The 23,736-nt window shown below is 42.3% G+C and overlaps 3 protein-coding genes across 5 annotated transcripts in view; 2 read left to right on the top strand and 1 right to left on the bottom strand.

Annotated features, from left to right (window-relative positions):
* The first annotated feature begins 438 nt into the window (after positions 1-438).
* DNAJC14 (DnaJ heat shock protein family (Hsp40) member C14) lies at positions 439-7,364 on the top strand. The gene is made up of 7 exons (XM_069490186.1): positions 439-534; positions 982-2,444; positions 5,714-5,820; positions 6,030-6,149; positions 6,548-6,708; positions 6,808-6,910; positions 7,093-7,364. The coding sequence occupies exons 2-7, from the start codon at positions 1,038-1,040 to the stop codon at positions 7,301-7,303; spliced, it is 2,109 nt and encodes a 702-aa protein (XP_069346287.1). The 5' UTR covers positions 439-534; positions 982-1,037; the 3' UTR covers positions 7,304-7,364.
* Positions 7,365-7,455: 91 nt separating this feature from the next.
* ORMDL2 (ORMDL sphingolipid biosynthesis regulator 2) lies at positions 7,456-11,253 on the bottom strand. Its single transcript, XM_069490187.1, has 4 exons — positions 11,195-11,253; positions 10,132-10,306; positions 9,810-9,961; positions 7,456-8,744 (listed from the first exon to the last, which is right to left on the bottom strand). Exons 2-4 carry the CDS (start codon positions 10,303-10,305, stop codon positions 8,609-8,611), a joined length of 462 nt encoding a protein of 153 aa, XP_069346288.1. The 5' UTR covers position 10,306; positions 11,195-11,253; the 3' UTR covers positions 7,456-8,608.
* Positions 11,254-11,574: 321 nt separating this feature from the next.
* SARNP (SAP domain containing ribonucleoprotein) overlaps positions 11,575-23,736 on the top strand; it is a 52,448-nt gene continuing 40,286 nt past the window's right edge. For all 3 annotated transcript variants that reach the window (XR_011235718.1, XM_069490084.1, XM_069490085.1), the window contains exons 1-2: positions 11,575-11,640; positions 22,431-22,530. Coding sequence is in view for 2 of the 3 variants with exons in the window: in XM_069490084.1 (XP_069346185.1) it covers positions 11,605-11,640; positions 22,431-22,530 (136 nt within the window). In the remaining variant the exon portion in view is untranslated. The remainder of the gene's footprint in view (positions 11,641-22,430; positions 22,531-23,736) is intronic.

Here is a 23,736-nt window from a genome sequence, read left to right as displayed (position 1 = left end):
GCAGGGAAAGAATCAGGGCAGTGACTCCTTTGAGCTCCCTGGTTTTGTCTGCAAGGGAAACAGACTATGTGTGGCTTGGTGGCTGTCCTTAATCTCCCAGTTTCGGCAAAGCTCGGGAATACAACCGGAGCAATCCTGAGAGTCTGCCCTCAGTCCGCAGGCGTTGGTGCGGAGCCCACTTGCTTCGCTTCCAGCAGTACAGCTTCCAGGGATCCCATTCCAGCACGCGGAAGGCGACAGCAGAGGGCCCTTTAAGGGGAGGGGCCAGCGCTTCCCTAAGACCACCTCCTCTGATTCGACTCAGCGCTTGCTGGACTGACTCGCGCCTTGGCCAACCGCTTTTTCTTTCCCTTCCCCTCTCTTCCCTGTTGACCCCGGAAGTGGAAGTAGGCGCAGGTCGGCGGCCGGGGCGGGGCGGGGACGGAAGGCGGAAGCAGAGTGTGAGCGGGAGGCGGAGCCGGGGGAGCTGCTCTCGTAGCTCCCCCTGGCCCTAGGCCCAGTTGCTCGAGGGGGAGGAGTTACCGCCGCTCTTCGGTACGTTACCTTCGTCCCTTCTACCCAGCCGGTGGGTTCTCTGGTTGTCTTTCTCGGGGGCAATCCTAAGCTCCGCCCCCAGGTTTTCCTTAAGGGCCGCACAGTCTCCACCCTTTTCTGGGAGTCTGCGGCCCCCTTTTCCGGCCGTCTTTCCTTTTTTCCTAAGAGTGACCCCCCCCCCCGACCACACCCTTTGCGGTAGCTCCTTTTTTTTTCCTGTTTGAAGATTATAGCTTTCTGGGGAAAGAAGAAAAACTAAGGGATTTGGAGGAGGGGGGAGGGAGCAAGCAGGGCTGTGGTTAGGGTGTAGTTCTGGCTTCTTGCTAGGGGTGGCAAATGCCCCAGAAGAACGGGAGATGGGTGCATTAAATGTGTCCCCAATTTAAGATTATTTAACACTTCTTGGTCCTATCCTTGACCATTCTTACCTTGATATCTTTGTTACAGGCATCAGAACTTACCATGATGGCTGTGACCTAAGACCCTCAGGAAGCCCTGGGGTCATGGCCCAGAAGCACCCCGGAGAAGGAGGGTTGTGTGGAGCCCACCACAGTGGTGGTGCCCCCCTCAGGACTTTAGGACCCTCTGTGGACCCTGAAATACTTTCATTCTCAGGACTCAGGGACTCAGCAGAGACTGCTCCTAATGGTACCCGCTGCCTCACAGAGCACTCTGGTCCTAAGTATACACAGCCCCCAAACCCAGCCCATTGGTCGGATCCAAGCCATGGCCCCCCAAGGGGTCCAGGACCACCTAGGGACGGAGAGGACCCTGATCAGAGTGAAGCATCTTCAGAAGAAGAGTCAGGAGTGGACCAGGAACTCTCAAGGGAGAATGGGGCTGGTTACCAGGAGGATGGGAACCCTTCTTTTCTTTCCATTCCATCTGCTTGCAACTGCCAGGGAACCCCTGGAATCCCTGAAGGGCCTTACTCTGACGGTGGAGATGGCTCTTCTAGCAACTTTTGCCACCATTGTACCTCTCCAGCCTTGGGGGATGATGAAGAGTTGGAAGAGGAATATGATGATGAGGAACCTCTTAAGTTCCCCAGTGATTTTTCACGTGTGTCCAGTGGAAAGAAACCTCCATCCCGCAAACAGCGGCACCGCTTTCCAACCAAGGAGGATACTCGGGAGGGTGGACGTAGAGATCCCAGATCGCCTGGTCGACATCGGCTAGGGCGGAAACGAAGTCAGGCAGGAAGTCAGGCAGATAAGCGCAGAGGCCTGGGATTGTGGGGAGCAGAGGAGCTGTGTAAGCTTGGACAGGCGGGTTTCCGGGGGCTGATTAAACTGCTGGCACTGGTGGGAGAGTACGTAGAAACTTGTGGCCATCTCATCTATGCATGCAGGCAGCTGAAAAGCAGTGATCTGGACCTTTTTCGAGTTTGGGTGGGAGTCTGGGCAGGGCGGCTAGGGGGCTGGGCCCAGGTGACGTTCCAATTTCTAAGCCAGGGGTTTTACTATGGGGCAGGGTTTTTTACCCGTCTCCTTAGGCTACTGGGTGTGGCCCTCTTTTTGGGCTGTCTACAGTTGGGATGGCGGTTTATGGTGGGACTGGGTGACCGATTTGGCTGGAGGGATAAGGCCATCTGGCTCTTCTCTTGGTTGGATTCTCCTGCCTTGCAGCGTTGCTTGAAGCTGTTGAGAGATAGCAGGCTATGGCAGCAGCTGGTAAGAATAGTTCAGTGGGGCTGGCTGGAGTTGCCTTGGGTCAAACAGAGGACTAATAGGCAGGGGAATACACCTGTAGCTAGTGGGCGCTACTGCCAGCCTGAAGAGGAAGTGGCTCGACTCTTGACCATGGCTGGGGTTCCTGAGGATGAGCTAAACCCTTTCCATGTGCTGGGGGTTGAAGCTACAGCATCAGATGTTGAACTGAAGAAGGCCTATAGACAGCTGGCAGTGATGGTGAGTACTTTCTGCTCAGTTTCCTTTTCCTCTTTTGTTCCCATATTTTATTTTCTAGTTCAATTTTAGGGAGAGTGGAATAAAGGGAAGGCAGAGTGGAATGTCAACTTGAAGCTGAAGGGTAACATATTTTTAGGAAAGAGTCATAAAAACTTTATCCCCTCTACTATGAGATCTGATCTTCCCTCCATTTTCAGTTTTTTGTCATGAGATTTTTTTGGATCCTGGTATATCAGGCAGTGTTGAATTCACTTATCCTGGAATATTTAGGGTGAAGTCCCTCTAACTAGGGTGAGGAAGAGGTCTGGTCAGAGAGTACCTCAGTTGCTCTCCCCTTAACAAATGAGGGGTCTTTTTAAACATGGGGAAACCCAACTATTTCTCCCACAAAGACAAGTATGGACTTAGTGTGGGGAGGTGTCAGGGAATGCATGTGAATGATTATTCCAGGACCAGGTAGAAGAAAACAGGCTGTTTCAAGACCAGCAACTCAGAATAGGAAAGGGAAGGAAAATGGAACGTAAATCATAGACAGGTGAAGGCATATGTATGTCATACATGAAAATGTGGTTGCTTTTGTTGATAAGGGGGTATACACAGGTGGAAGTTGTGATGCACCATATGCTTCAGGGAAATTGCTTAATACAAGCATGCAATCAAATTGCTATTAGAAGTAGATATTAAGTTGCTGTTATTAGATATGTGACTTTTACTCCTATTTCTGTACAAGAAAAACTATATTATGAAAATAAGTAATGTGTGTAAATTACATTGGAGGCACATTTTTACTGAGTGTGTGGAGCTGGACTGGCAAAACATCACAGTGTGCAAATTACCTCAATGATTGCATGACACCAAAGAGGAATGGGCAACCCAGGTTTCTATTAATGATTAAAGGTACAATAAACCACCAGGCCTGTAACTTACTGAAGGACTAAACTACTTTGGTGGGAAATGCATGCTCCTTAGTGGATAGCCTGGCATATTCTTAAGAGTAGGTAGTAACTGCTTACACTCAAATTCTTACTAATAGTAGAGCTCTTTTCTCACCTTCATGTCTTTTAGCAGACATCCTCTCTTGGGGAATATCATTCTTACAAAACTTCTCATTTTTCAACTTAACTTCTTTTGGAGTAGAGATGTAGTTAAGTTCCCCCACCCTCAACAGATCTCCCCCTATACCCCAAAGGTCTCTCTCGTTCTGGGCCAGAGTGTCTGTGGGCTTTTTTTAGAACCTCATTAGGTCCCAGTGTGAACATGACTAAAAGGCGGTTCTATTAGCTTGGGAATGTGGGAAATTTAACAGCATTCTGTTTATTTGGGATCATTCAGGTGACTAGCTTTATTTTTGTATTTTTGGGGCATGGGGATGGGAACAATCCCCATTGTAGGAAGAGAAGATATTATTTGTCTTGGAGAAAAGGCTGACAAGTATATTAGAAACCTCTGAGAGCACAAAATGCTATTAGGTTGGTGCAAAAGTAATCGTGGTTTTGGACCGTGAATTTTTAATCATTATAACTTAGGCTCAAACACATCTTTATTAATCAAAATTGGAACCATACAAGCAACACATTGTTGCCAACAAAAAATAAATTTGTTTATCCTTGTACTGTAAAAATCTGTGCTTCGGGATTCAGCAAACTCTTGGAAAGCATTTTTTGCATCCTCCTGGTTGTGGAAGCATTTTCCCTGCAAAAAGTTTTTGAGATGCTTGAGTAAGTGGTAGTCGGTTGGTGCGAGGTCAGGTGAATATGGCAAATGAGGCAAAACTTCGTAGCCCAATTCGTGCAACTTTTGAAGTGTTGGTTGTGCGATGTGTGGTTGGGCATTGTCATGGAAAAGAATTGGGCCCTTTCTGTTGACCAATGCTGGCTGAAAGCGTTGCAGTTTTCGGTGAATCTCATTGATTTGCTGAGCATACTTCTCAGATGAGATGGTTTTGCCACGATTCAGAAAGCTGTAGTCGATCAGACCAGCAACAGACCACCAAACAGTGACCATGACCTTGTTTTGGTGCAAGTTTGGCTTTGGGAAGTGCTTTGGAGCTTCTTGGTCCAACCACTGAGCTGGTTGTCGCCAGTTGTCATATAAAATCCACTTTTCATTGCACATCACAATCTGATGGAGAAATGGTTCATTGTTGTGTACAATAAGAGAAGACAACACTTTAAAACAATGCCTTTTGATTTTCGGTCAGCTCATGAGGCACCCATTTATTGAGCTTTTTTGTCTTCCCAATTAGCTTCAAATGCTGAACGACCATAGAATGGTCGACGTTGAGTTCTTCAGCAACTTCTCATGTAGTTGTAAGATGATCAGCTTCCATGATTGCTCTCAATCAGTCATTGTCAACTTCCGATGGCCGGCTGCTGTGCTCCTCATCTTCAAGGCTCTCGTCTCCTTAGCAAAAATTCTTGAACCTCCACTGCACTATGCAGTCATTAGCAGTTCCTGGGCCAAATGCATTGTTGGTGTTGCGAGTTGTTTCCCATTGCTTTACGAACTTGAATAAGAAAATCGCTCGAATTTGCTTTTTGTTTAACATCATTTCCATGGTCTAAAATAAATATAAACAGCAAGTAACAAGTCATTAGCAAAAAAAATAAAGCACGGAATGTGCATTAAAATGATGTATAACATAACCTCATTTAAGAATGTATTCCAGTATCAAATGGCAAATTTCAACAACGCTTAAACCACAATTACTTTTGCACCAACCCAATACTTCATTTCTAGAACAGAAAGGCAGATTATTGTAGGAAGTTTTGGATATGAAAATTTTCTAGTTTAAAAAATGAGTTTGAAGATGTAAGATCTTTGGAACCCTTACTTTATGACTGATAATAAAATTAAAATGCAAGGGCTTAGTATACGTGTGCCAGGTAGGGAGACCAACAATCCCTATTCACCTGGGATTGAGGGGTTTCCTGAGACACAGGATTTTTAGTGCTAAAACTGGGATAGTCCCAGGCAAATTAGGATGGTGGAGTACCCTAGTGCCAGATTCTATACTATATACTTCATATGTATTCCTATTTAATCCTCCCAACAATCCATAATAGATGAACTATTGAAGGTAATATAGCTAATAAGTGACAGAGCTGCGACTTGAACCCAGATCTGTCTGCAGAGCCAGAGCAATTAATCATTAAGCTACACTGACTCTTCAAAAGGGCAATTAAAGAGAACCCTTTGATATGAGAATAGAACCAAGATGTAGAGAAGGTTGGAATGGATTTGTGATGAAATCTGTCTTGTCTTGGTAGGTTCATCCTGACAAAAATCATCATCCGAGGGCTGAGGAGGCCTTCAAGGTATTGCGGGCAGCTTGGGACATTGTCAGCAATGCTGAAAGGCGGAAGGAATATGAGATGTAAGTGGGAGATGGGAAATTGTCAGATGAGATAAATGAAAAATCCACAATAGGAGAGACCCCTGGACTTGTGCATGAAGGCGCTTTGAGGTGGAGAGAGCTGAAGTTGCTTGTCTTTCTAGCTAGCCAGGGGCCTGAAGAGGCCAATAGATGTCTCCTTTTGTTCTTCCCTCAGTACCCTCTGACTTAAAAAGCCTTTCTTCTCTTAGGAAACGAATGGCAGAGAATGAGCTGAGCCGGTCAGTGAATGAGTTTCTGTCCAAGCTACAAGATGACCTCAAGGAGGCGATGAATACTATGATGTGTAGCCGATGCCAAGGAAAGCATAGGTATGAAATAGGAGGACAGGGATGGGACAGCCACAGCTCAGGGATTGGGTAACCAAAGACTTTCCTTGGTAATTACTGGTAATTGTGAGATACATATGATGAGTAAAAAGACCCTGAGGTTTCTACCTTTGCCATACTCTCAAGAGATAAAGGATTTGAATTAGCAGTAAGAAAAAAAAAATAGCTTTAAGATAGAAGGTTGAAGGCAAGGGGGTCCACAGACATATGAAACAAGTAAGTGGAGATAATTTTAGGTGTTTCAGCCTTATTTGTAATGATGAGACTACTAGCATTGTCTTAGGTAGGCTTGACAAATTATTTTTATTTATTTTTGCAAAACATTATGCTTATGGAGACTTGACAAATTATTAAGGAACTATCCTCTTGTTGGGCTGTAGGAGGTTTGAAATGGACCGGGAACCTAAGAGTGCCAGATACTGTGCTGAGTGTGATAGGCGGCATCCCGCTGAAGAAGGAGACTTTTGGGCAGAGTCAAGCATGTGGGGCCTCAAGATCACCTACTTTGCATTGATGGATGGAAAGGTGTATGACATTACAGGTACTCTTCTGTCCTCTAAAAATAAATGGGCTTATACTAAGTGATCTCATATGTCCTCTAAACTGTGATGTTTTGGCTAATTATTTCTCACATTTGCAGAGTGGGCTGGATGCCAGCGTGTAGGAATCTCCCCAGATACCCACAGAGTCCCCTATCACATCTCATTTGGTTCTCGGATCCCAGGCACCAGTGGGCGGCAGAGGTAGGTGATGTTTCTGTCAGTAATCTGTCCACTATTTCGGTTTTGAATGTGGTTTCAAATGACCTGCTGTTTAGGATACCTAGGTGCCTCACTTTCTGGGAAGTTTGGGAACTGACTTGGTATACCTTTAACTTAGGTAACCATGGCTCTAATGTCATTTGCCTTATTCTGTTTTCTCTCAGAGCCACCCCAGATTCCCCTCCTGCTGACCTTCAGGATTTCTTGAGCCGGATCTTTCAAGTACCTCCGGGCCAGATGTCCAATGGGAACTTCTTTGCAGCTCCTCAGCCTGGGCCTGGGGCCACTGCAGCCTCTAAGCCTAACAGCACAGTACCCAAGGGAGAAGCCAAACCGAAGCGGCGGAAGAAAGTTAGGAGGCCCTTCCAACGTTGACACCCCTTCTCTTCTTTCCTCAAATCAATGTCAGGGAGTCAAAAGGGCTGTGTACAGCACAGGATGGAGTTTGATTTGTTTATTTTTAAATATTTTAAAAAGGGAAAACTTAAATTGTTACTCAGTACTTGTAGGAAGCCCCTGAACCACTCTCCCCTCTCCCCCAGTACCCAGTACCTGAATCTTGTCTTCTGACAATACCAAAGAAATAGGGAGTGGCTACAGCAAAGAACCGAGGGCCTGAATATCCCTTTGAGTTGTGGGAACTGGGTATTTTCCTGGGGTCTGTATGCCTTTGTCTTGTCATTTGCTTTTAGAACAGATGACACTCCTCCCCCTGTTTTTAAACTATCAGTCTATCTTATTTCTTGACCCATTTCAGGAGGGAGCTCCCTCCTTTACCCTGAATAATAGTTAAAAGACAGAACAAGAAAGCATGTAGCCCTAATTATAGGAGATGCATAGAGTTCAGAGAGTGGAAACTCTGAATTTTCCCTCTTTCACCTTGTGGGTAATTCACCCAATTTCAGGCTTATTGCTGCAAGGATGGCCCAAATTAATAATTTTTAAAAAGGAGACTCATGCCTGCTGCCCTTGGGTGAGGGGAAAGGCTAAGGGGGTTCCGAGAAGCCCCCTTGTGATCCAAGGGTTTGTATTTTTTTAAGTTTGTTCATATTTGTATGTATATATCTATTTAAAGCCAGGGGATTATCTTTCTATAAATATATAACTGGCAAATTGTACCTTCCCTCTCTTCTTTGCCCATACAGCTGGAGCCCTTTTTCTCATTTGAGAATCCTTTCCCTACTAAATGTTAGCTGAGAGTAAAGGGCACCTCCTATTGGACCAAAGGAGAGGGAATTAAAAAACTGCTTGAGGTTTTATACAGTAATTCATTATCCCATCTTTCCTCCCCAGCCTTATGAGGACATCTCCCTACTTTGCCTGCTGATCAAATTGCAGCCATAGCTGAAACAATTTTCTTTATTATAAGGAAAATATACAGCAAAACAGAGTTAGAAGTTGGTATGGGAAAATGTAATCACCAAACAAGCTGCCCCAAACATGGCTTCCTGCTATAGAGGACAATGATTTGGCCCTTACCTCATTTGCCTTTCCTGATTGAAAGAAACTTGCCTCTAGTAGGACTGGGCCAAGAGCCCCATTTTCCAATCTCTTCTCTTCCTGGGAGCCTGAGAAAGGTTGTATAGTTCTTAAGAAAGTATGGAGAAGAAGAGAAGGATATTATAGTCCCTTGTTCCAATGCTTTCCCCATGTCTGTGGAGCTGTCCCCAGCCCCATCCCTCAGTATTTGTTGATGCCAAAGACACGAACCCCATGGAATTGGGGCAACTTAGGCAGCAGTACACTGAGCAGTGAGGCTGTGTTGATGAGGAAGTGAGCAGCATCATACTTGGTGTAGAAGCTGGCCAGGAGGTAGCTGGGGAGAGAAAAAATAGGATGAGTGAGGTTGGCCTTCCCTATCCAAATTCATGCCTTTCTAGTGACTTTTTTTTTTTAATTAAAAAAAGGCTTTTTTAAGGGACAGGGTCTTGCTATGTTGCCCAGGCTGGAGTGCACTGGCCATTCACAGGCACGAGCATAGTGTGCTACAGCCACCGAACTGGGGTCAAGCAGTCCTGCTTCAGCCTCCCGAGTAGCTGGGACTAGGCACTTACCAGTTTTATTCCATGTAGTCCTAGGCTACCTGAAAATATTCTAGCTATATCAACAATATTTACTTTGGGGTTCAGGAGATAATCAGATACCATCTTTAACTGGAGATGTAAGTCAGTTTGTGTTTCTTCACTGTTAATGATATGGCAAATGACAGCTGAAGCTGTTTCAGCCTGTATACCTGTTAAGAGTCCTCTTTGCTTCCACTCCCCAAAGTGTTTTTGAAGATTAACATTAGTTCTGCCTTTATCTATTCACTTATTTTAGATATAAAATCATTTGGTTTTACTTGGCACTTTATTTTTTCTCAGTCCCTTCATTCCCTCACTACTAAGGAGGCAGCAAGGGAAGAGGTGTTTGATTACAGCACTGTCTTCTACTTTTTTTTTTTTGAGACAGGGTCTTGCTGTGTCACCCCAGCTAGAATGCAGTGGTATCATCATAGCTCACTGCAACCTCAAAGTCCTAGGCTCAAGTCATCCTTCTGCATCAGCCTCCTGAGTAGCTGGGACTACAGTTGTGTGCCACTACACCTGGCTAATTTTTCTATTTTTTTGTAGATATGGGGTCTTGCTCTTGCTCAGGCTGGTCTTGAACTCCTGGCCTCAAGTGATCCTCCTGCCTTGGCCTCCCAAAGTGCTGGGATGACAGGTGTATGCCACCACACCTGGCCCCACTGTCTTCTACTTTTAGTGCTCTCTGTGGACTTAGAATTAGTATGCCATAATATCTTCAAAGAGTCTTACTTGGATACCCTGCTTTTTAAAAGCTTCCCTATGGGCCTTTCAGCCTGGCTCTTGGAACTCTTTCTAACCCAGCATAGACTCACAGCACAATAGGAGAGATGCTGAGGAACTTGCGGGAAGAGGTAAACTGGAGCCCATAGTCCATCTGTTCCCAGTGTGTCAGTAGCCGAGCCTTTCCTTGGTCAGGGGTTTCAAAAGGTGTCCCTTTCACTGTATGCAGGAAGACATACATTGCCTGGGAAGAGGGAAGGGGGCAGTGTGAAGGGCAGAAAATAGTTCTACAGCCCAAGAATGATGCGAAGATCCCAAAAGGAAGACATAAATCCCCCAACAAATTGGTGATTTTATTTTGGTTTTGGTTGAGAAAGGTCTGGGGTGGGTACAAAGATGTGGTTTAGTGCTTACCAAGTTATGGATGACGTTGGTCAGAGTCCAGACAACAGGAATGCTGAAGAAGGGGATGCTGAGTAGAACCACATGCAGCAGTCCTACCAAGATGATGTAGGCCAGCCAGATGCCCCGGCTATTCATCACTCGAGTGTTGGGGTTTACTTCGCTGTGTGCCACCCCCACATTCATCCTGCCATAATGGGTGATCAGGCAGGAGATCAACTCAGTTTACTCTAAATCCCTTTTTGAGTTTGTTCTCCCAGTTGTCTCCTGAATAATCAAAATCTCCTGAACTCTTGGAATGAAAGAACTTCCTCATCACACAGAAAGGAAAAACTGAAGACGTGGGGAAAACTTTAAATGGCTAGATAGAAGAGTCCTCCTTACATTTTAGAGTCATGATAATTTTTACTCTAATCTTTACACTTCAACTGTAACATGAAGGTGTAAGCCTAGCTTTGGGGCATCCACTTCAAGGAAGGAGCAAAGGGAAACTGTCTCACTTCACTTTCTTGAAGTTAGTAAGGAATCATGAAGAAGTCACATGCAGGATTCCAGAAGAGAGTCGTGGAGTCAATCAGGGAACCACCAAGAAGGGATTAGAGTAAAGCTAACTTTAGGCCCCACCTTTTTCTCTGGGGCTTGTCCTCCCTGTCCCTCACGCCCTTGGCATGTAAGCAGCCAACATCCCCATTCCTTCTCTCTCGTTGCAAGAACTTGCGCAGGGCTTCTGGACTGGGCTAGGAAGGGACCTGAACTCAACGCTTCGAGAGATGGAGCCTTAGCCCTAACTTCAGGGGCAGGTGTGATCGTCTGAACTTGAGTGTTTAAAGTCGTGCTAGCTCTAAAGCTGACGAAGCCCAGTTAGGAAGTAGCTCTTGCCCGTCCCCTCTCTACATAAAATTCTCTAAACCTTAGTATTGAACCCTCCCCATGCTTCTCCCAGCTTCCCTCTCTTGTTCGTGGGTTCCTTTCAGGGCTCTCTTCAGCGTTTCCTTTTCGGTTTTTAACTCGCTACCCCTTTCGCCGCCCACCATTTTTCCTCGGTAACCCTTTCCAGCCTCTCGGCAGCCCTTACCTGCCAGCTTCAGAAGCCCGTCCGGCTTGGGGCGCGACTCTCGCTTCCACACCTGTGGTCTCCAGGAAGTAGCCAATCGATCTGCGCTCTCGTTATTGGTGGAACAGGATCAGCGCTGCCATTACCCATTGGTTGGCGGTCTGTAATGAGGACGCACAATTGGCTGCCATTTCTGTCGTTCGGAACATGTAGAACCCACCCTTCTCCCTGTCCCACCTTTTGAGAGGCGTGGAGAAAGCTAAGGGGAGGAGTGAGAGCGACGCCACCTATTGACTAATGGGAAGAGCTGATGGTATGGGGTGGGAGTAAGAGTGACAGCGATAGGTCAGCTGAGGATCTCTACGCCAAGGCGGGATCTCCTGGAGGCGGAGGCTGCGGGTGGGGGCCGTAGTGGAGTGAGGGGTAACAAGATGGCGACGGAGACGGTGGAGCTCCATAAGCTGAAGGTACTGTGAGGCAGGGAAGGGTTGAGTGGGACTTTTCTGGCGACTGAATTCTGCAAGGTGGCTTGCGCCTTTTTCTCCTACGTGTTCTTTTTGCAGGCTTTTCCACTTCGTTCCCCGGCTTCCGCCGTAATTCTTTTGTGCCTCCCTCACTACGCCTTCCCTGATTTCCTATTTCTCCTTACGGTTTTACCGCTATCTTTATCTGTTATTTCTGCTCCCATCTTAATCGTTGTATCGCCCGTCACCCTTCCCCACCGGGTTCTGTAAGTGCTTTTTACCTGTTATCTTCCGTATTTCTCCTCAGAGCTGCATTACGTCAGTGATTCCCTCCTCTTTGCCCCATGCCGGACGCGGGACCTCCTTCTTCTCCCTGGGTTGATGCTTTCCCATCTGTTGTCCAAAGCTCAGATTTCCCTGTTAGCAGATGATGGCACTTTTGTGTATTTCAGTCTGAATAGGTCTCAAACACGATCCAGAAAATGTTTTCACTCCCTTTTTCTAGGTGGGGTTACGCCCCCAGGCCGAATTTCGAAACCGAGGAGAGGCTTCTACTGAGAAGCCTGGGGTTGAGGAGGCTTAAGAATTAGTAAAAGTACAGGCACTTCAGATTGAAGAGTTTTTGGAGTTTTCTCACGCGGTTCTCCGCTTGCCAGCTTTTCCCTCACAGCATCCCCTACCACCACAGAGAACTCATAATTGCAGTATTTTGGAAAAACAATTACAAGGTTAGGGTTATCTCTGTCCCATTTCTTACCGCGGATGGACCCTGCATCTCTTGGTGTCACCATTGGGTGACACTCTGAATCACAGAAGCTGTTTCAATTTGTCTTGGGAATCTTGGTGGCTTTGTCACTGGAAGAAGCATTCTTTTATGTTGAATGAAGAGGATATCTTGATTCGTTGTCTATTTGTGGTTGCACAAGTAGTTTTCTCGTTAGATGTTTTAGTCCTATTACCCTGGGAACCTTGGACAAACCAGGCTGATTTAGCCGACACTGAAAACTGATCCTTTAAAGCTTGATGAGTTTTAAGGGAAAAAAAAGCTTTAAGGGGAGTAAAGGCAGGGAGAGGGCTTTTTAGTTGACACCAATTAGTCTTTCTATGTATTTCTTACTCTTGGATTCTAAACTGTACTAGTGGATTTTCGTGTTATTCTGGAGTTACTGTTAATTTGGTGGTGCTGAAATGCATAGGCTGTATCAATGGTCTCCTTATTTTTATTGTGATGAGTAAAAATAAATTGAACAATCACCTCTATTTTATATACATACGGTACTTATTTATATATAATATACTTATGTATTGTTATGTATGTTATAAAACATATGCAGAAAATGAACTTTTGAATGAATGAGATAAAAAGGAAATATGTATAGAAGAGCTAATGTTTTCTTCCTGTTTGTCCTATTTTTGAAATCCCTGGAGTAAGTCACTAGCTTCCCCTTGACTTGCTTTTATGGATTTTATGTTGGTTTATGAAGTTCCTCCTTCCATCACATGTGTATTTGTCAGTTCTATATTAAATTTGTATTTGATTGGATAAGTCACTTTTGCATAATGTCCTCTGACCTGATTTCAGGTATTACAGCCTAAGAGAACATGAGGCACTCCTGACACCCTAAAAAGGACTCGCTCTTTAATCATATTTGCTTGTCTTTGCTTTTTCTCTAGAGCACTTCTTAACCTTTTGGAGGTCACAGATATCTTTGAAACTCTGATGAAAGGTATGGACCCTCTCCCCAGAAAAAGGCATGTACTCATACTTTGCATGCAATTTGAGGGGCTTCTTAAAACTACCTTGTAGCCCTGAGGAGTCCATGGACCTCTGGTTAAGAACTCATGCCTTTAATTTTGACTTCTAGGACAGTTAATGTTTGTTTCCACTGGTGATCTTGATGGAGTTATCCTGACTTTGGGTTGACTTAGTGTTTTATAGCCTTTTAAAAAATCTTTACATCTTTATAAAGAGAATTTTGGGCTTTAATATGGGATCTCTGAGGAAAGGAATAAGCTTTGAAGTAGGGAGAAGAAATAGTGTATTATCTATCTGAATTGATGTGTAAGTTCATGTCAATTGCAAGTTTCTGAAGATTTTGTAGAAATGGTGTCATTCTAACACAGTTGGAAAGAGAGATTGAACTGGGGGTGAAGATGCCTTGAACTGTAACAGTATCAGATTTGCTATTAAACTTGAGAAAAGGAACTATTGCAGAAGAGAGGAGAAAGCTGTAGTAGTTAGTATCAGAGTGTTGAGAATAGTGAGATATTTGTATAATTAAAACATAAAGACCGCGCATGGTGGCTCACGTCTATAATCCTAGTATTCTGGGAGGCTGAGGCCGGAGAATCGCTTGAGGTCAGGAGTTCAAGACCAGCCTGAGCAAGAGCAAGACCCTGTCTCTACTAAAATAAAAAAAAATTAGCTGGACAACTAAAAATAGAAAAAATTAGCTGGGCGTGGTGGCACATGCCTGTAGTCCCAGCTACTTGGGAGGCTGAGGCAGGAGGATTGCTTGAGCCCAGGAGTTTGAGATTGCTATGAGCTAGGCATGTCACGACACTATAGCCCTGGCAACAGAGCAAGACTCTGTCTTCAAAACAAAACAAAACAAAACACGAAATGTGCATATATGTTGGTGGTTGAAGATAGTTTGGAAAGGAAAGTAGATAAATTGACTATAAAGGTAAATCGTAGTGAAAGGGCGTTCTAACTTGTGTGAGGAGTTCTGGTTCTTGTCATGTAGTCATAAGTAGGGCTTGGGGCCTTTGGGAATTTGAAAGGAGGAGCCTGATGTGATCAGTTTGTGTTCTTTTGGCTGTATGGAGGATGGGATCTGGAGGGGGAGGGATTTCAAAAGTTAGATGTTTGTAGTCGTTGTAATAGTCATACCCCTGCTTAAAACTTTTTAATTATTAATATGTTCCTGACAATCTCTCCACCTTAGTTTCTCACACTCCAACTACAGTGGCCTTGTTTTATTTCATGTCCTTAGAATGACTGTGTTGATTAATTGCTGGCACTTACATAGCATTTACTATGTGGCAAGCACTGATCAAATCTATTTATGCACAGTAATGGATTTAATTCTTACATAACCCTATAAAGTAAATACCTCTATTATCCCCATTTCAAAATAAGAAAAACTGAAGCTCAGAGAGAGTAACTGATTGAGTAACTTGTCCTCAGTTGCATAGCTAATACGTGGTATATCAAATCCAGGCAGTCTCCAAAATTCATGTTGTTAATCACTGCACACTGCCTCTCCCTCTTCCTGCAGAACCTGCACATATGCTGCACTTGGGGTTTTCTTTTGGCTGCAGTGCTTTTGCCACCCTCCCTCCCCCCCACCTTTATCTAACTACTAGACACCCTCCAGATAACAGTCAAACATCATTTACCCAAGGAATTCTTTCCTGTTCTCCCTGTCCAAACACATGGTAAGGCTACTTTTTATATGCTTTCATAGGACCCTGTACTTTTTAAAAAAATCAATTAAACACTATGTGATCCTTGATTACTTTGTTTCCCTACTAGATCGTAAGCTCTTTGTGGGCAAGGACTTTCTGTTTTACTCATGATTATTTCCCTGTATCTAAGATAATGCGTGACACATGGTAGGTGCTTGATAACTATTTATCAAGTGAATAAGTGTATATAGACCTCATATAAGGTAGTGGCTATCAGAAGGGGAACAAATTTGAAAGGAATTTGGGACATAGGATTGTAAGGATTTATATATCAGTTAGATGTGGGAATAATGAAAGATGACTCCAGAGTTTGGGTGGTGATACCTTTAAGTTGAGAAGAGGAGAAACAGCTAGTTTTGGGCCTAGGTGTCTTTGGGACATCCACTTGGAAATGTCTGCTAGTCAGTTGGAAATGTAGGTCTTTCACTCAAGAGTTGAGATCTAATGATGAAGATTTGGGGTTTGTTAAAGAAAAGGCTTATGGAACACCTGCCATGTGACAGTTACGATAGGTACTGGGAATACAATGAACAAAAAAGCAGTGAACAAAACAGACAAAGTCCTCACTCTCATGGAGCTTATATTTTACTGGGGGAAGGCACAATAAATAGGTAAAATTTGTAGTATGTCAAATGGGGATAAGATGTGTAGAGAGAAGTAGGAAAGAGGGATAGTACAGTATAAAGAGTATTGTAATTTTCAATAGAGTGACTGGGGAAGGCTTCATTGAAAAAGTGATGTTTACACAGAGTTGAAGGAGGTGAAGGAATAACCCGTGTGCAAAATGTTAGGAATAACATAAGGGCAGGTTGGCTTGTCAGAGTGAGCAATGGTAATAAAAGGTAACGGTGGAGGAGGGGGAGAGCAGATTGTGCAGGGCCTTGTAGGTTATAGTTAGAACTTGGGCTTTTAACCTTATTGAGATAGGAAACCAATGGATGGTTTTTGAATAGAGGAGTGGCATGTTCCTGACTTAAATTTTCAAAAGATCTCTCTGACGACTTTATTGGGAATAAACTATAGTGTGACAAGGGCTGAAGAGCTTTGACCATAATCTATGTGAGACAAAGACTAGAGTAGTAGTGTTTGCAGTGGTGAGAAGGGATTAGATTCTGGGGTATATTTTGAAGGTATAGCTGATAAGATTTACTGACGGTTGGATTCAGGGAAGTGAATTAGACTTTGGTAGAAGTGGAATGAGAAGAGGACCAAAGAAGGAATCTTAGCGAATATTTACAGAGTAGGTGGACGAAGAGCTAGCAAGGAGGCTGAGGAGAGAGTGGTAAGAGGGGAGAGAGAGAGAAAGAAAAGAAATGTCAGTATGTTGGTAGTTAAGATTGGGTTTAAATCAGAGAGACCTGAGCTGGCATATTGGCTCTATTATTTAACAAGCTGTGTGATTTTAAGTAAGTTATTGAAGCTCTTTAAGCCTCATTTTCTTAATTTATAAAGTGGTGTCATAATTCTAACCACTTGGGTTTGTTTGTAACGATTAAGTGAGGAAATACATTCAAAGTACTTAGCACTTTGCCTCGCACATACTAGTTTTGAAAATAAATTTGAGTTCCTATTGTATGAAATGTTGTAGGTGATATAAAACATCTCTGCACTCAAAGAGTTTACAAACTATGTGGAGAAATAACAGATGAAAAAGATTTTTTTTAAAAGATGGAGTCTGGTCTCGAACTGGATCAAGTGATCCTCCCACATCAGCCTCCTGAGTAGCTAGGATTACAGGCGCTTGCCACATGCCCAATGAAAAAGACTTCTAATAAAAGATTTTAGTCAAAATTCAAGATTAGTAAACTAGAAAAAATCACAGGATGATGCATGATTAATGTCAAATGTATTATGGGTCAGTTGATCTGTTCTTTCTCTGTAGGTTGGATGGGTAGAATGGAGAATTCTTTATTGATACTGAAAAATAAGATTTTTAAAAATTAAGGTTTTTTTTAAATTTTTTCTTTTTTGAGACAGAGTCTCGCTCTGTTGCCTGGGCTAGAGTGCCATGGTGTCAGCCTAGCTCATAGCAACCTCAAACTCCTGGGCTCAAGTGATCCTCCTGCCTCAGCCTCCCGAGTAGCTGGGACTATAGGCATGCACTACCATGCCTGGCTAATTTTTTCTATATATTTTTAGTTGTCTAGCTAATTTCTTTCTATTTTTTAGCAGAGATGGGGTCTTGCTCTTGCTCAGACTGGTCTTGAACTCCTGACCTCGAGCAATCCTCCCGCCTCGGCCTCCCAGACTGCTAGGATTATAGGCGTGAGCCACCTTGGCTGGCCAAAAAATTAATTTTTGAATAAGTAATTATATACAAGTTTACTGTTCTAAAGGTACGAAAGGGTATATGGTAATAAGTTTCCTTCCTTCACTTGTTTCCAACTAGCTTCCTTTCTCCAGGTTGAACTACTGTTAACTTACCTGTTTCTGGTCCAGCCATCTTGTATATATACATCATACAGGGATATGTGTGTGTGTCTGTTATTTTTTACATTAATGTTAGTATCCCGTATACGATGTTCTGTACATTTTTAATAGCCTTATTGAGATATAATTCACATACCATACAATTCACTCAATATACCTTGCTTTTTAAATACCTTTTAAGATATTTTGAAACCAAATTTATTTTAAAATGGGGTAAGATTTGAGTGAGTTCTTTTTTTTTTTTTTTTTTGAGACAGAGTCTCACTCTTGCCTGGGCTAGAGTGCCGTGGCGTCAGCCTAGCTCACAGCAACCTCAAACTTCCTGGGCTCAAGCAATCCTTTTGCCTCAGCCTCCCGAGTAGCTGGGACTACAGGCATGCACCACCATGCCTGGCAATTTTTTTCTATTTTTAGTTGTTTGGCTGATTTCTTTCTATTTTTAGTAGAGACGGGGTCTCGCTCTTGCTCAGGCTGGTCTCGAACTCCTGACCTCGAGCGATCCTCCTGCCTTGGCCTCCCAGAGTGCTAGGATTACAGGCGTGAGCCACCGTTGAGTGAGTTCTTGTTTGAAATTTTAGAAAGTTTTGGTTCTATTAACATATACGTAAGAAAAGAAATTACTTCATTTTCAGCTATTTAGTGTTTTTACTCATCTGTTTCCCTTTTAAAATAATGTCACAGTGTGAACCCACAGTATAATGAAGGAAATAATACAACATTATATAAAAACTATATGTAACATTCCTATTTGACCAGAGAGGGAACATGGAGGTGCTGAGAGAACCACTGAATGAGCCAGAGACCTGGGGTTAGGGACTAGGAGCCACTGGGGACTGGGCAATGACGAGAGGCAACGGCATGGTCAGCAGTGATATATGTTATTCATACCAGTGGGAAACAATTGTACTTCTCCATATGTCAGCTCTAAGTCTAGATTGTACTATACGAGATGAGCAGTCAGTGCAAGAACTGTCTCTGATTGCATTTCTCTGTCATGTGGCAGGTTTTATAAACTTTTGCCCTATGTCTATGTAAAATTTTGGCAAGGAGGAAGGAGAAGGGAGGAACAATTCTGTTAGAAAGCTGAACTCTGAATTGTCTGAATATTTACCAAAAAATGTTACTTGAACTAGGGAGAAAAAAGTAACGGAGGTTAGTGAGGAAGATTAGGACTTACCAGGAGTAAAGAAGCTATATTTCTCTGTAAAGGAACAACCAATATCCTTCCCTCACCACACACACTGCAAATGAAATATGTAAAATGTTAAGTGATCTCTAGGTACTGAAATTACACAGGACTTATTTTCCTCTGTACTTTGCAGGGTTTGCTAACTATTTTACAGGGAACATAATGTTTTTATAACAACCAACAAAAAATTTTAAAGTGTAACTAAAATCCAAAGACTCATTCTCTAGGAAACTGAAAGAAAATAAAGAAATAAAGTACCAGTGTGAGAAAGATCAATATTCTTACTTAAGAAATGGACCTTAAAGGTCACTCAGAGTCTAGATTCTTTTTTTTTTTTTTATTTCAGCATATTATGGGGATACAAAAATTTAGGTTACATATATTGCCCTCCCCCCACCCAAGTCAGAGCTTCAAAAGTGTCCATCCCCTAGACAGTGTGCATTGCACTCACTATGTATGTATACACCCATCCCCTCCCCCACCCACATCTGCCCGACACCCGATCAATGTTATTCCTAAATGTGCTCTTAGGTAATGATCAGTGAAACCAGTTTGATGGTGAGTACATGTGGTGCTTATTTTTCCATTCTTGGGATAGAGTCTAGATTCTTGATTAATGTTGGCCAGGCGTGGTGGCTCACACCTGTAATTCACACCAAATCCTTTGGGAGGATAAGGTAGGAGAATCACTTGAGGCCAGGAGTTCGAGAGCAGCCTAGACACATAGTGAGAGAGACCCTGTCTCTACAAAAAATTTTTAGTAATTAGCCAGGTATGGTGGCGTGCATCCATAGTTCCAGCTACTTGGGAGGCAGATGCAGGAGTATCACTTGACCCCGGGAGTTTGAGGCTGCAAATGAGCTATGATCCCACCGCTGCATTCCAGCCTAGGCAACAAAGCAAGACCCTGTCTCAAAAAAAAAAAAGGATTAATGTTATTTACGGTATGGTCCACGAGTCAGTGCTTATTCATCAACTAGCTGTTACTGGTTAGATATGAGAGAAATAGAAAAATTGAGAGTAAGCTTTTAGAAACTTTATAGCAGCTTGACATCACTGCTACATCCAAAGTGTGTGCTCATTTTTGTAGGAATTGATTTTTATTGTTATTTATAAAAGTACTGGTTTATGACCTGGTTGGAATATGATAAAAAGCAGCTTTATCAGCCTATCTATTTAAAAATACATTGAACCAGGCTCAGTGGCACATATCTGTAGCCCCAGCTACTCAGGAGGCTGAGGCTGGAGGATGGCTTAAGACCTCCTAGGAGTTCAAGTCCAGCCTGGGCAACAGAGCAAGACACCCTGTCTTGAAAAACCAATCACTCAGTCAATAATGAATTCATTCATCCATTCATTCATTCATTGGTCTGTGAAATTTCAAAATCTGAGAACCACTAATTTTGTGTAATCTTGTTTAATCCTTCACCCAGTGTCTAACACTTACATAGTACTTACTAGTTGCCAAGTACTGTTCTAAATACTTTCAAAATTTACTGGTTTACTCTTCAGAACAACCCTATGAGATAGATACTGTTGTTATTCCCATTGCACAGGTAAGGAAACTGAGGCACACAGCGATGAAGTTAGTCACCTGAGGTTACATAGCTGCAAGTGGTAATGCTGGAATTTGAATCTAGGTAGTCTGACTTCAGAGGCTATGTTCATAACTACTATACTCTGCAGTCACTCTTTTTTTTACCCCCCTCACCACTCTGCACCCTACTCTACAGTCACTCTACAATCATTTTTTTTAATAGGCAGAAGCCTTAAAAATAATTTTTATTTTCTTATTTTTTTTTTTTTTTTTTTTTTGTTGAGACAGAGTCTCACTTTGTTGCCCAGGCTAGAGTGAGTGCCGTGGCGTCAGCTTAGCTCACAGCAACCTCAGACTCCTGGGCTTAAGCGATCCTACTGCCTCAGCCTCCCAAGTAGCTGGGACTACAGGCATGCGCCACTATGCCCGGCTAATTTTTTCTATATAGATTTTTTAGTTGTCCATATAATGTCTTTCTATTTTTAGTAGAGACGGGGTCTCGCTCAGGCTGGTCTTGAACTCCTGACCTTGAGCAATCCACCCGCCTCGGCCTCCCAGAGTGCTAGGATTACAGGCGTGAGCCACCGCGCCCGGCCTATTTTCTTATTTTTTTAATTTAACTTATTTATTTATTTTGAGACAGTCTTGCTCTGTCATTCTGGCTAGAGTGCAGTGGCATTATCATAGCTCACTGCAACCTCAAACTCCTGAGCTCAAGCAATCCTCCTGCCACAGCCTCCCTGAGTGCTAGGATTACAAGCCTGAGCCACCATGCCTGGCCCGAAAATAATTTTTAATGGGTGATTACCTGCCTTGTTTCTCAATAAAGGGTGCTTGCTCTTGGCTTGTTGGGTAGGGCAGTTCTCTGCATAACATCCCTGCCCGCCCTACTCCCTAAATGCTCTAACAATCATTGTGGTATGTTAAAAAAAAAAAAAAAAGAAGCTCCACTTTCCGTTTCCACTGCTCCCCTTCTAGAGATGCAGAGCATACTCTGTAGTTGTAAAGTTCTTTCTTCTATAGGAATCTGCTTTCTAAGTTCTACTGGTTGGTCTTAGATCTGTACTTCAAAACCAATAAGGTTATCTTTAGACCAAACATCTATTTGTGTGCTGATGTACATATAGGATTTCTGGAGCATTTCTTTTCCTGCTTGTTCTCCTTGTATCAGCATGTTGTTATGCTTCATAAAATAAGAATATAGAACCCAGTGAGGCCACTTACATTATTTATCGTGGATTCTGTATTTCAGTTACCTGTGGCTTAGAATTACTTTGGTAGCAAATCATACTGTTAACTAACTCTCTTTGCCTAAAACCGTAAGGTCTTTATTCTTTGAGTTATTGTTGAACCAGATCTCCCTCATCCAGTTTTTGTACAACTGAAGTTTTGAATATGTATACCCTGTTTCTTATAAACTGAGTCTTCATTTTAGCTCATTGTTCTCCCTGAAGAGGTGTTTTTTCTTGTTTCTGTTTCTGTTTTGTTTTGTTTTTTAAGCTTAGTTCCGTCAGTAATCCACCAATTCTCCTTCCTTCTACTGTCTGTAAAGTTGGTAAGCATACCTTTTATATCTTTAGTCAAGTTACTGATTTTAAAATCTTGAACAGAGCTCTATGGCATGCCATTAGATATTTCTTTCCATTTTGACATAGATCCTTTAATCAATTCATTGTTAACATTAAGGTAACTAACACATCTACTAATTAATTCAACAGTGGTTAGATCTGTATGCATGTATGTGGTATATTATAATAAAGGATCTGTGATAATAGGTGGTAAGGAGTATCTGCTTTTAGATCATTGGATTTTCTGAAGGTTCATTCTTCCCATGTACTAGCTGGCACAGTAACCTTTAGGAAAAAACCTTTTTTCCCCCAGAATTATTCAAAAATAGCTTAATATTTGTGATAATAAATAGATGCACAAATAGATTTTTATTAAAGTGTGATGTTTACTCTTCAGCATCTGTTAGAAGAATCCTTTAGCCTATTGCATATTGTTAGAGGAAAGCAGATCATACTTGTTGACCTAGAGTCTTGATAGGATTAAGGATGGTAGTTTGGGATTGAACTTTATTTTCTTTTTTTTCTGGTGAGAACTACCTTTTTTCATTCCTGGCATACATCTTGTTAACTAAGGAAAAGTTTTATTTTTTTCCCTCAGCTTGCTGAATTAAAGCAAGAATGTCTTGCTCGTGGTTTGGAGACCAAGGGAATAAAACAAGATCTCATCAACAGGCTCCAGGCATATCTTGAAGAGCATGGTGAGTACTTTGTGGAAGCAGAGTAATGTGAATGAGGGGATTAATTTTCAGGCTTTGACACTTAGAAGATTTCTTCTTTTTTTAGGTCATTTGTAAAGCTCTTAATTAATAACATCAAAAAAACTGTTGTTTATCCAGAATAGTGATTATAGTGCAAAGAAGTATTTCCTTTTTTAAAAGACATAATGTTATTTCAGCTTGTTATTTAAAGGGTAGCATGCTAATACAAGTATCATTAGGCTGGGAATTGGAAGACTTGAGTTTAATTCCTTTATTTATTCCCATTCCTCATTTCACTCCCCACCAACCCCCACAGGTGACCATTTTAATGTGTTTGATATATATTACTCATAGTAATACTACATGTATTAATACTATATGTATGTAATAGTATGTATTATACTATAGCTTAAGCATACCTTATCCGAATGCTTGGGACCAGAAGTGTTTCAGATTTCAGATTTTTTTGGATTTTGGAATATTTGTGTATATATTATGAGATATCTTGGGAATGGACAAAAGCCTAAACACAAAATTCATTTATGTTTCATATACACCTTATACACATAGCCTGAAGGTAATTTTGTACAATATTTTTAATAATTTTGTGCATGAAACAAAGTTTTGACTGTGACCTGTCACATGAGGTCAGGTGTGGAATTTTCCACTTGTGGCGTCATGTTGGCACTCAAAAAGTTTTGGATTTAGGAGCAGTTCAGATTTCAGATTTTCAGATTAGGGATGCTCAACTTGTAGTATATAGTATACTATTATTATGAGGTACTTTCATGCTCTTATGTTCCTGTGAGTCTTTTTGGGTATATACTCAGGAATGGGATGGCTAATTATCATATATTTATAAATATATACTTAATATGATTAAGCACTGCCAAATTGTTTTCCAGAATTGCTCTATAAATCTATACTTTCATCACCAGTACATAAGGATTCTTGTATCTCTACAAACCTAAACTTGGCACTGTCCTATCAAGTGGCCTAAGTTTTGCTAATTTGTTGGTTGTTTCAATTTATATTTCTCTGTGAAAAAAGTTTAAATATCTCTTGTGTTCATGGTTCTTTGGGCTGGTTCTTTGCCCATTTTTCTGTTGGAGTTCCTATCATTTGTTTGGCTTGCAGGCATTTCTTTTATATTCTAATAACTATTCCTTTATAGGTTTTAGGCACAAATATCTTGTTATTTGCCTC

This window comes from Eulemur rufifrons, chromosome 16 (assembly GCF_041146395.1).
Source record: "Eulemur rufifrons isolate Redbay chromosome 16, OSU_ERuf_1, whole genome shotgun sequence".
Classification (NCBI taxonomy): Eukaryota; Metazoa; Chordata; class Mammalia; order Primates; family Lemuridae; genus Eulemur; species Eulemur rufifrons.
This window is presented reverse-complemented; position numbering and strand designations above follow the sequence as displayed.